The following is a 13,917-nucleotide window of genomic DNA, read 5'->3' as shown; positions in this document are numbered from 1 at the left end:
CTGCTGCCATATTGCGACAACCAACAATCCTCCTGGCGCAGACTATCACTCCGATTTCCGTCTCAGAATGACCAATCATCGTCTTCGTCTCTTCTGGTAACAGAAACCAGACCTAGAATTGGCATTTTTAAAGACAGAATTATGCAGTAACGAGACGTAATGTTTGTTTACAAATTAGTTGATTAAGTTAATAATGAAGGGTTGAGATTTTACAATAGCTCGTCGACACCGTTGTGAATAAAACAATTAAGGAACAAATTCATCACAAAAAAATCCTGATGAATGGGTTGTACCATTAGTTTGCCAAAGATGAATTTCTTGTCAAATTGATCAGCGTAAAAAGTATTGGAATTTAATTATTATATTAAACACCATTTAAACATGGGTTACTCATTGAACTTTTCATCCATTTAACAACTACAATAATTATGAATAACAATGATTTTGTATTTTTATTTGTCAATTTGTTGTCATGGATACCAATGATTATTATTAAAACATCGTTAGGGTATAAATAACACGCATGGTACTTATTTCAATATTCAAACTAAATTTGTTTTACTTTTGTCTTTCGTGTATACATAAAAGGCGAAAAGAGGTATTTGCCAAGTTACATTAACCCAACAACATAAAACTGACATCAAGAGGCAGTGGCGGATCCATAACTTTCCATATGGGGGAGGAGAAGCTCTGACTGACCTAAGGGGGGCCGCTCCAGTCATGCTTCAGTGATTACCTATATAAGCAACCAAACTTTTCCCACGAAAAGGGGGGGAGCCGGGCCCGCAGGCCCCTCGATCCGCCTATGAGAGGTCAACATATAAAGGTTTATAGATGGATCATTGAGAGGCAATCACGGTTGACATAGTAGACGTATTGTTGTTTCGGAGTTTAGTTAAAGACATTGTTGGTACTATATATAATAGCAGCTAGAAATGAGAATCTTGGTATACTTGATATTATTTAAAATTGGACAGAGTCGCGTTATAGAATGGTAGATTGATATATCATAGATTTATTTCTTTCGATTATAGCTTTTAATACGAAACATAAAAGATGATACAAACACAATGTTTACAATGTCATCAAAGCAAAAAAAAACATAATAGTACAACACAAATGAAGCTCTCATATGTGTATATAAAAGTAAATATATAAAAAGATATATATATATATTAGCCATGACGTATTTTTAAAATAATTTACGTCCGGTTGTGGGATTTTCACACTGCGTTAAAGATCCATTTGTGGACTTCGGCTGTTGTCTGCTCTGTGGTCAGGCTGTTGTCTCTTTGACATATTCCCTATTTCCATTCTCTGCTGATAATTAACATACTAGGATAGTTAGTAAGACATGTACAGCTTTTATTTTCAATTGGTAATTGGAAGTTAAATGCAATTTATGATGAAGACGTTTTAAAGAAAACAGAAATTGAATGAAAACTGTAACTCTGAGGACTTAGGAGTTTGCAGCTTTAGACGAGACTAGAGCAAAAGCAAAATTAAAAGTCGCTTTTTATGCTGCCTAATGTTTACTTTTATGACTCGAATGTTAGTTTCATGTTATTCAATGTTATTTTCTTGGCATAATTTTTTTTTACATATTACTTGTAACGGTCATATCAGAATGTTTTTTCCTATTTTCATTTTTTTACAGTATTTACTGGTTTCGTGTTACTCAATGTTTAGTTGTTTGTTCTTTGATGATTGTCATTATTTATTCATTTATTTTACATGAAGTGACGAAATTTTCAAGGGACATGTATTGTCCTAGTGTAAGTGTATCATTCAAACGCACCCTTATTAACGTCGTTCAAGATATCCATCAGAAGACGTAAGATATAACATTTGTATCCAAATACCTGTTAAGGACTTCTTGCATGTTGCTTAACACGCGCTAATTGAATTAATAATCAGAAAATTGGTTTGTAAGTAGCCCTTATTCAATCATACACACTTCTCACAGACATAAGATAATAAATATTTATAATGTTTGTGTAAACTTATCTTCAAGTCGTGATTTAGTTTACCTGACGTTTCCTAAGTTTATTGGCTTGTTATAAAAGATGCATTATGTTTAGTTTAATTAACTTCATGATTTGGAACATTGGATATCCTATCGGCTATCCTCGGGTGATTACGCTTCTCCCCATCTATCTTAGATATAGTGGTACGGAATCGACCGATTTGTTACGAAGGTTTGGATACTGAAAACTAATGGAAGATGCATGGGTACAGCAAAATTATTTGAGTTCTCAATTTAATTTATACTTTCCAAAACGGGTTGGTTGATTTTCTAGTGCTTATTTGTGGTTCGACAATCAAATTATCAGTTTTAATTTCGCAAAAAAATCCTATTAGCGTGGTGTACACTGGATTTACTAAATATTGGAATAACAACCAAACGGAAAAGGCAACTTCTAGACTAACAATGTTACATAGAAAGAACAACACGTTGTCCTATGGTCTATATATGGTAACCTTTTTGTCAACGTTACCGCATTGTTTTATATAATACAGACGAGAAAAAAATCAAAGCTTTTCCTCGGAGTTCAGTATTTTTGTGTTTTTACTTTTTTGATACATGTATATTGCTTTTAAACCATTCAAGAGAATAAAAGGGTCCATCGCTTCATCTTATATGATGCATCATATATCTTTATTTTCAATAAATCTATTCAAGCACCAGCAATTAAAGGTATCGTTTTCACGCTTTTCAATTTACCTTTAAGAGTAAAATAAACAAAATAAACAAAATCCTGCATGTTATAAAATAGTATTAGCATACAAAGGTGCCTACATGCAACGTGTCAACACAAGAGATATCTTAAAAGATCTTAAAAATGTGTAGTTTGACAAAATGTCGGAGAATCAAATGTTAAATTTATTTTTACCATATGAGTTATCTCCCGTTTAATAAGAATAATATACTAATGGGCATTACAAATAATGTATGCGCATGTTTTACGTTGATACTTTTAAGTAAATTAAAAAAAACATATTCGGAGGCCTCTTCTATATTTAAAACTACGTTTTAATGCAATATGAATTTTTATACTAGACTGTATATATATAATTTTATTTGAAAAAAGGAACAGATTTGTAATAGTACTTGTATAAAATCAAACACTATTAAAACGTCTTAATACTGATCTGTTTATTTAAAGCTTAATGAAAGCATGCCACATTTTTTTAATAATCATATAAAACAAGAAATGGTGTTATCACTTTCCCATGATATTTTCAAATGTTTTCGTATCCATGCATTTTTAATAGTACTCATAGTTTATTAGATCACACTGGGACACATCCTCCATAAAGCACGTGTTCTTTGGACATTCATAGACATCCATACGATCAGGGCGACATCGTACAAATTTCTTACAAGTATATGGATGTGGCTTATAAGCATCTCCAGTCAGTTCGTCACAGTAATTTTCTGAAATAGAGAACTTGCCTTTAATATTTTCTTTGTAAATATTAAACGTATGTTTAGAAATTGTGCTATTAAAACCAAATATGATAACACTGGTGCGTTAAATTCTGGCGCCGACAAATATGATTGTAATAATATATTCAGCTCTTCATCTTTGTTTTTATAAGGTCTCTTAAGCCATAATTTTCATTTGCAAAAGACTCAGAAACAAGAATTCGAGGCTTTGTCTAATTAAATGTTTTGAGACAAAATAATAATGGTTGTTTTATTTATACGTCAACTTTCAAAACTATTTCAAATGCTTTTTTTTCCGTGAAACATTCGAGGTCTGAGATGTGTACATTTGTTAAGTCAATGTATCGAGGATGAATCTAATCCGCATGATCTTTACCAAGGTTTGAATATAGCGGTAAATTTATGTTGGTTTAAAAAGCCCGCGTACAAGGATTTACAGCCATAAAACCTTCAGATTCGAGTATCGAACAGTCTCCGGGACAAGTTTGCAATTCCGCTGAGAGCAAAATTGGTCACCTTCATTTTTGGAGTTAAGTCAAAAAGAATTGATTACTTGGTTGGTATAGGTTCCCTAATATAAGTTTTAAACTCTAGCACCACTGTTGAAAAATGCCCCTTTTTTTCAACAATTTCCTTAGAGGAAAGTAGTTTTCCTCAGGGGAAATTGGAATTTCCCTTTAGGAAAAACATTGTTCCTCTAGGAAAATTGTTTTTTCCTCAAGGGAAAAAGATTTCTCTTTGGGAATTTGCTGCATAAAGATTTGCTTTTAGGAAATTATATTTCCTCTGAGGAAGTTTATAGCTTCAAATTTGCCTTAGAGGAAATTTTATTCGAACTCAGACCTAGAACACGCATTTGGTACTCCGAGTACTGTATAAAGTGTTATGATTGAAAGTGCTTGAGATTTTTCAATATAGTTTTACCTGGAATCACAAGTATGTGTTCCATCCCTGCCTGGACACCATCGAATGACGATACAGCGTATAATATGGTGTTGTTCATTTCTAGGGTAGGCTTAAATTTGACAATACTGTTTATGTATGTTTTACAACTATCCTCTCTTATTTTCATTCGCCATGATAGGTCGGCAGCTTTAAACGTCTGTGGTGCATCTGTCAAATTACCTCCTTCATCGTCTGAATACAGCCATGTTATGTTGCCAATCGGAGTGGGATAACCGCCTTTCCATGTAGCCTCGATTTCAACGACCTGTCCTTCTATTATTCCAACAGGGCTTTTCATTTTGATACTTGCTGAAGGTTTACCTATTTATAGAAAATATTTTGGGTTTTATTTTTTTAAGGTTTTTATTTACTTTCTTCTTTTTTTATTTTCTACCTCTTACGTGTTTTACAACTTGTTTCATTTTAACTGCTGAAGTAGACATATTCGCTGTTGTCTGTTCTATGATCGGGTTGTTGTCTCTTCCACACATTCCCCATTTTCATTCTCAATTTTATATTGAAGATCTGGACATGTTATACAATGACTACTACAAAAATAAAACATTCTAATCCTTTAAAAATAGCATATAATCATTAAACAGTGATACAAAAACGAAACATATTTGTAAACCAAAAACATAATATTATAATACATTTATTAAACTACATGTATGCCAACGTACATTGTATCCTACTATCACCATCGTACTATCCAATCAAAAACGGGAAATTGATCAGAAGTATCATAAAAAAATAATTATAACAGAGCACAACCAACGACCACAAACTGGTCAATTCCAAAAACGGGTCCGTATTGTAGGGTGAAAATCAATGGAACAACTGTCAAATATAAAGGTAAAATATGGCCATATGCATGCTTAGCTATTCAAAGGCCCTGGATGGTAAAATGAAAAATAATTCATCATAGAAAATAAACTGCCTGATTTAATCAAAAACATTTGACAAAAACAATACAATACTGGTTCAATTTATTGATTGGTCGTGTTCGACGGCATTTTTAGCACTATTGGCTGTATCTTGGTGGTCAGTTTTCATTGGCTGAAGAAACCAGAGGGTCCAGAGAGAGCATGGACTTTCGGCAGAAATCTGATAATCCTTGTCAATTGACGTTGGGATCGAACGAAACTGCCTAACCCTCAACATAATGGTTGATAAGCTTAGTGATATATCGTTGGACTACATACTAACATAACCCACTCGGGCACCGAATCCTCAATCATGATAAATGAACAGCAAGCAACAAAAACCAATGTACTAAAGTCTTCTATTTTGGGACTTGCAAATAAAGAAAATGTGTTTGTGTAAACATAATAGTGTCTGACCAGCTACGACAGTGGCGTAACAGTATAAAACGCTCCTCAGTTGACACACTGAAATCTATTTCTGTCAGTCAAAAAGCCACAAGATTTCGATTGACAGGTTATGGAAAGGTTGTCTTATTATTAATAATTAATATAATTGAATTATGATCTAACTTCAAGTTGATGTCATATTCAAAAGTTTTTTGATTTACATTGTATATATTTTTTTTAAAGTTTTTCTTCTCACAATGAATTGAACATTCCAAGTTTCAAATATTTAATGAATATATCACTGTCATGTAAAATAAACATATGTTTAATATAGGAAAATCAAAATAGTTGGATGCAAGTTTCACGTTTACCTTTGGTTTTATTTCATTAATCTGTTAACGTTCTTACTTAAAATGATCACAGTATTTACGTGTAGTTCAGTAATTTAGTACCTTGGATAGTTTGTACTTATAGGATAACCGCATCGGTTGTCTCACGGTAACATGGCCATATTTGGATTGCGGGAGGTCGCAATTCGATCCTAGACCGGGTCAAACCAAAGACATGAAATTCAATACTTATTTTGTTCCCATCAGGTACACGACATTTTTTTAGTAAGAGCAAATACTGGTCAGCCAGGAGTCAGAACAATGTGTCCGGATAGTATGAATTGTTTTCCTGTAGGAAGGTTGTTTTCTTGTGAAAAAGCAAGCTAAACATCGCTCAGCGAATAAGTAAGGATTAAAAGACTATACTGGTATCCATGTAATTATGTAAAACACTGAAATATGAAAACAGGCCTTATCAAAAAGGATGTAAATATTTATATTTTTTTTATATTATATTATACATCAAAGGAGCACACTCACAGCGATATGATTATTCATATTACTGTTACAACATGACCACTATACTTAAGAATTGAATGCTTCATTTTGTAAATTTATAGGGGTGTAAAAGCGTTGACCGAAGTACATTTGCGCTTCATACTAAAAATGTGCGCACGGTCAACGCTTGTACAACCCTATAAAGTTACAAAAAGAAGCATTCAATACTTATAATTACATTATTTATCTATGATCATGAAAACACGAATTTTATAATTTTTGTATTTTTTTTTGACTTGTGCACTTTATTGTGGGACCACGTGCTATCATGAATGAAAAGTTTTATTGAGTGATGCAATTTTTTACGGAATAACACGTGATGTGCAGTTAACCAATCAAAATAAAGTATTATAATGAAACATACATCTAATGTAATTATATTTAAATGTTGATATAATTGCTAATGAAACACTATCCAAATAGTGCAAATGACGCTGATGCAAGTACAATGTAGATAGGATAGACTGTTTCCCGAGGGTTCAATCCGCGCATGAACCAGTTCTTCTATATTAACAGCGAATCTTTGATAAATTTTTATTAAATATATTGTCAGTAAACTTTTAAATCGTACTTACATGGCAGGATAGGTTACAACTCAGTGGTTCAAGAGTGTCTATGCACAAGTTTGGCTGTTTGTTGGGGTTCGAATGCCCACATGCAATGTTTTCTTTAGGTAAATTTATCTGCACTCCTTATTTTTTAATACACAATAGGCAATGTTGTCATGCATGCTAAAGTTTGACTGTCATAATTGAATTGAAACACCCTTAATCAAAGTTGACCACACAAAGTTTTGCTGTCCTTTTAGTTTTGGAACTCGCTAAAGCAAACTTCCCAATATACATGTTTTGTTTTCCTTTTGGTTTTGGAACTCCATAAATCAAAGTAACCAATACAGACGTTTGATGGTCCTTTACGTTTTTGGAATTCCACATGCCAAAAAGTTATTTTAAAGAATTTTGTTGAAAGACATTTCAGAAAAGAAAAATGATTCAATTCTGAAGACTATTTGTACTTAAACTAAGGTTATACCTCCCTTAGCAAAATAGGCCTTGCGCAATCGCAACTTTCAAAAAATGTCTTACACTTATCATTCATATAAATGAATAAAAAAGGATCGTAAGCTGTCTTATTAAAAAATTTCCACGATAGTCATTTGCCGTGTATTTCTTTGACAAAGGAAGCCGACAGAACATTTTTTATCTTTTAAAATTATTGGAGTTCATTGTAAGAATTGAATTCTTCTTTTTGTAACTTCATTGGGGTGTAAAAGCGTTGACCAAAGTACATTTTGTTTCCGCGCTTCATTTTAAAAATGTGCGCACGGTCAACGATTTTACAACCCTATGAAGTTACAAAAAGAAGCATTCAATACTTATAAATACATTTTTTAGCTACTAGGATCCTGAAAACACGATTTTTATCAAGTTTTTATTTAATTTACCTGTGCACTTTATTGTGGGACCTCGTACCATCATTGTATTGTGTAATGAAATTGATTTACGAATAACGTGAGATTGCCGTGTAGCCAATCAGAATAACGTATATATTATAACGAAACATGCAGCTAGACGTGTAAATCAATTTTGTTGCACCTTGATATTTTTTTAAAACTATATAAAGTTTATAGAGCGAGACAAAATCGATGACATAAAACCGCAATTAATACAAGAACAACCATGATGGAAGAAACGTGCATACCTTTGCTCAAGCGGCATCCCGCTCAAGCTTATAAAAAAACTGGAAAGGATATAAGCTTAGTTAAATGTGTTTATTCATTACGACTTACGTTGTACTATGAGCTTTCCATGTTTCTCTGTTGTTGTCAAATTATCCGTGAATCCGCAAACAAAATCGTCTTCGTCTTCACATTGGACATCTTGTATTAACACTTTTAGCGTTAATTTTGTCATATTTGAACCATCCATGAGTTTGAAACCATAATCATATGTTTGCCTTGGCTGGAATCCGGAAGCTATAGTTTTATGTGATTTTGTAAAATTCAGCTTAATAGTTTTTCCTTTTAGGTATACAGAGTCCCAATTATTTGTTTGTATTACGCAGGGAAATGTTGCTTGCTTTTTGCCTATAGCTGTTTCAACATCTGATATAAGTACTGGTTCTGTAAAATTATTTAAGAAATTAGAGAGTCATTATTTTAAGGTAAACAAAACGAATCATGCTTATAGTTATAATCTTACTAATGAATGCGGATTTTTTTCTAAATGATAAAGTTCAACTAATTAAATATTACACAAATATTTGCTATCAATGCTTAGAAATAAATCAAAGATAAAACAATAGTCTTTCATATCAGTTTATTGATTCAGAGACCTACCAATTGTTGGAGGCGAAGGCGAAGGAGAATACCATTCCACTGTTTCCTCAGTTGGTGTCGGTGGAATCAGTACTAACTTCGGCTTTTTTGTTGTCGTCGTAGAAGTGGGTTCGTTCTTCCAAAATGACCCTTTTCCTATTGGTTTTGCTGGAGAAGTAAACTTTAATTCATGTTCAGCATCATTTAAATCAGTCATATACTTTTCCTTAATGATGTTCGTGTTGTTATCTGAAATGGTTTTAACATATAAACATGGCAATAGTTCAAAGATTGTGTTTTGAAAATATCAATAGATGTGGTCTTTCTATCAGAATTACCACCTTCTACTGTAACTGCCCCCCCCCCCCCCCCCCCCCCCGGAGGAGTAGACTTTAATTGATTTTCAGCATCTCTTTAATACGCTATATATTTTGCTTTGATTGTACTCGTGTTGTTATCTGAAATAGTATTAACATTGCAATCGTTCAATGTTCGTGTTTAAAAAATGCGCGAAACATGCTAACTAGAAGATTCTAGTACCAAGAAGACGACGAACAAAGGGTAGACTAGGAATGCAAAACGTATCCCCACTTTTCAAGTCAATGTGTTCAAATGAGATTATTATAAAATAGGCTAGATATACGTATTTAAAGTGTTATAAGAAGTTGAAAAAGACTTTTTTAAACATTTTACTCTCTGATCTTGTTATATGAAAATTATATATACGTGGTTATTCGACAGAAAAGAAGATCAACTGGTTCACGTAGGATATAAAATTGCAGATAAATTGATTAAATTAGAGTTTAACCACCATTCATGGCTGGTGTCACAACCATTTTCTTGGATATTTTTGGCAAATATGGAAGTATCTTGCTTATTTTCGATAAGAACATTTTCTTAATCAGGGGTGGTGTTCTCGAAGCTATCTTAGGATTAGGACGTGTCCTAAGTCTATCTTATGACAAGTCTTTGTCCTAAGTCGTGTTCTCGACGCTCTCTTAACTTATGATATATCTCATTTTTCGTCCTAACTTTAGGACACCCAACAAGGTGTCTTAAGAGCATCCTATCTTCATCCAAGTGTAATAAAGTTTGGATTTCGCTTTTTGCTCATTATTTTACGTGAAAATAAACATGAAATGAAACGCATCATCGGTTATTAACTCGTATATAAAGAAAAGGTGCATAATTTTAAACTTTGAACTTCGTGTTTCACGATACGATTTTACTAAAAATTAAATTCTCTTTTCAAAACAAATTGTTTTCCATTTTAAAAAACAATCTTTTTTTATATAATTACATTGGTAATTATGCAATTTATTCTGTACATGTTATTTTAAAATTCGTAAACAATTGTCTTAAATATTTTCGTCATTAATAAATGTTTTATCAACAAATATCTTTAACGAATTACAATTTCGACCTAGGATATGTTTAGGACGTCCTAACATAAGATTCGTCGGAGATAGCTTCGAGACACAACTTAAGAGTGTCCTAAGTTGATCTTAAGTCCGTCCTAAAATTGGTCTTATCTATGACTTAGGACGAATCTTAGGATACTTTCGGGAACACCACCCCAGGTGATGTATTTGTTATAGTAAACGACAAATGTAATTATTTAACCCTAAAATAAAGGTCAATTCAAAAGACATAATGATGATTGATGTGCTCACACTTCAATTTAATACTAAAACGATTATGTGTGCATGTTACTATTTTGATAAATTCATTCATAATGATTCTATTTATATATTATGGGACTATCTTGTCATCATGACTTGTTATTAAAATATTCTTACCTTGAAGTATCGCTAATGTTTCATTTGCTGTAAAATTTCCAGAAATGTGAATAAAATTTTGTCCACTTTCTATTATTTCCCTTTGTGCTAAAATTTAAAAAAAAATACAGTTCATTTGGAGTAATTATATTTTTGAATATTTTCTATGTATAACACTTTATTTTCTTCACACCAAAAAAAACCCCTTGAAGGCCACAATCATTAGGAATGATAAATTATACTTGGGTGGAGAGTTGTCTCTTCGGCACTCATACCACATCTTCCATATTTATCTAATATTAGAAAAAGACCATAGAGACCCGTTTTACGTCTAGTGCCAATTAAGGTCTTGGTGGTACCCAACACTCTGACTAATATTAATTTGGCGCGTTTAATTTTTATCAAAAGTTTCATTAATTTTACCATTTGACAATTATACAAAAATTTCAAAAAATTTGAACCAACTTCTTTTTCAGAAAAAAATTCATTTGTTATATATAGCAGTTTGAGAAACACTAATGACCACTAATTTTGATCACTGAGAAGCTTATTATTTCCTAAAACTATACAACATTATTAAAACGTTTAGTGACTGATGTTTACAGAGTTATCTCCCTGTAGTGTTAGGTACCACCTTAAATGAATAAATGTAATGACGAGATTATTGTTATGTGATATAGACTCGTACTATACCAATAAAGTAAGCCGTTCATAGTAACAGCTCGCAGCAATATAACTCATTCTATCCAGACATATAATTATACTCTTGACTTTTCCTTACTTCTAAATGTGTCATGTTTAGTAGATATAGGAAGATGTGTTATGAGTGCCAATGAAACAACTCTCCATCCAGGTCACAATTTATATTTATTTTTATTTTTTATTTTTATTTTTATTATATTTATTTATTTATTTTATTTTTATTTTTATGTTAGAAGTAAACCATTATAGGTCGAGCACGGAGCCTTGGCTCACACCGAACAGCAAGCTATAAATGGCTCCAAAAACATACTAATACTAGTAACAAACGACAACTACTGAACATCAGATTAGTGCATGTTTAGTAGTGGAGAATTAGCAAAACATAACCCACCAGCACTTTCAAGTCTTATGTTTGACACTACCGGCATACAATTGATTTAAAGCTATCTTGATATATTGTACAGATTTCCGCATATTGGTCTCTGGGTGTCTTTTGATTATATGTGACGTTGGAACCCTGTCTCACACCACATCTTCCTATATCTATGGTCTACTGAAAAGCTCAATGTTTTTTTACAGTAATACTATTATAATCATCAATTTGAATTTATAGATTAAATTATATTTATTAATTATATCCTGGCATTCAATCACATATAATGTAGTTTAACTGTTTTATTGAAACATGTTGACTTCAATTTGATTAAGTTGAATTTAATTTTCAGGAAATATTTAACTCCAAATTGCCAATTTATTCATTTAGAGATGTTTTAATAAAAGAGATTAATCCAATGCTAAAATTCACCGTTTTGCACTTCAGAGTGAAAAAAAAGTAGAAAGAACTTGACATGAAATATTTCTGTAATAAAAAAGGTGCTTTTTTTAACAAGGTTTCAGTTTTTAATTTTAAATTTATGGAAAAAAAATTAATATGAAATTATGTCAAATGATTATTCTTAATGACGTACATATAGATTGAGACTAGAGCATGGACTTCATCAAACTTTATTTACGTTTCCTCCAATAGAGTTGATAATACCGATGATGAATAGTTAGACCTCGAGGCTGAACGATTCTGTTTGCAGATACAAACATAAGGCAAGGGTGGATCCAGTCATTTTAAAAGGGGGTTCCAACCTATGGTCAAGGGGGGGGGGGGGGGGGTATTGGAACTGTTTTTCTATAAATTTATCCTGCAGTGAATTATTTATATATAGAAAAACATTTAAATGAACATTTGAATATGTTAACCAAGAACTTGACGATTTCTGTAATGAGAATTACAAATTAATTTGTCATTCTTACAGCATGTACATATAGTCATGATATGATAATAAGTGTGGTTTAAGCATGATGAATGTAAATTTATTATACAACAGGACACAATTTTAACGTTGGGTTTAATACGATTCCTTTTTCAGTTAATTTGGAATGATACGAAATAAATATCATGCTTTTGTTATCGGTTCTGTATTTTTTGTGTTTTTTGGTTGCTTCCTCATTAAATGTATCCAGTATTTCTGTTTTGTTTATGGTGAATAATTACATATGACTTACTTGCAATGTAGAAATAATGTATAACAAGCGCAACAATTGCTGCCGTCAGTGCAATAAAAGTTATTCCAAAACACACAAAAAATCTAGTTCTGTTTCGTATCTTCTTATAGTCAGTGTCTCGCTGTGATCGCTCAGAAGATACAGATACGGACCGTGGGTGATAAGGAGGTGGCATCTCATCGTCATCTGATTGGAATTTTGGTGGAGAATACCAACTTGTCTCATGCGTCAAAATGGGAGGTTGAATAGGAGTTTTATAATTGCAAGGTAGAGTTGTTCCATTATTAAGCATCTACAATAAAAAAAAAATGGATGTGACTTTCTTTAATTTTTTTTTAGAATTTTTGATATTATATTTTATAATTGGAAAGAGTATGTACGTATGTAAAGACTGTATTCATTAATGTAAATACTCTTTATATTTGAACAACAGAAAAGTTAAAAGAACGAATTAAATGAAGAAACCAATATTTCAGCTAACTTGATGAACTTTCTTTCCTTGAATATGTGTCTGTGTACCTTTGCAGAACTTTGACAACGTAAATGGTTTAAGTGTTCAGTATCTGCAATTAATTGTCTTAAAAGTTAGATGTATGGTGGTCTTTAACTTGTTAAATATGTTAATTCGTAAAAAAATAAATAAGTAGATCTGTTCCCAAAACAACTTCCAAATGTAAAACACGATCATGAATGATTTTAAAAAAGATGTATCATTTCCAATTTTAATAAAATACATGTACAATGATTATAAATACCTGTGATAAATCATGATGCTTCAAGTAGCGCAAATACCTCCTATAAAGTGTACCTTCAAAGAACAAGGTCCAGGCAGGTCGATCGATCTTTTCATCGTCAAAACTCATCAGTGAATATAGGTATTAGTAAATCCAAATTTCAAAATTTTTCTTTGCATGTATGTCTGAGGGGGAAAAAAAGGTGCATTGCTTTATTGGGCGTGACGGACGTG

General features: G+C 32.2%; 1 protein-coding gene across 1 annotated transcript; it reads right to left on the bottom strand.

Moving 5' to 3' along the window:
• Positions 1 to 3,142: 3,142 nt before the first annotated feature.
• On the bottom strand, positions 3,143 to 13,917 carry LOC134709420 (uncharacterized). The gene is made up of 7 exons (XM_063569581.1): positions 13,706 to 13,917; positions 12,951 to 13,242; positions 10,713 to 10,799; positions 8,935 to 9,162; positions 8,386 to 8,718; positions 4,376 to 4,717; positions 3,143 to 3,439 (listed from the first exon to the last, which is right to left on the bottom strand). The coding sequence occupies exons 1-7, from the start codon at positions 13,811 to 13,813 to the stop codon at positions 3,270 to 3,272; spliced, it is 1,560 nt and encodes a 519-aa protein (XP_063425651.1). The 5' UTR covers positions 13,814 to 13,917; the 3' UTR covers positions 3,143 to 3,269.

This window comes from Mytilus trossulus, chromosome 3 (assembly GCF_036588685.1).
Source record: "Mytilus trossulus isolate FHL-02 chromosome 3, PNRI_Mtr1.1.1.hap1, whole genome shotgun sequence".
NCBI lineage: Eukaryota > Metazoa > Mollusca > Bivalvia > Mytilida > Mytilidae > Mytilus > Mytilus trossulus.
This window is presented reverse-complemented; position numbering and strand designations above follow the sequence as displayed.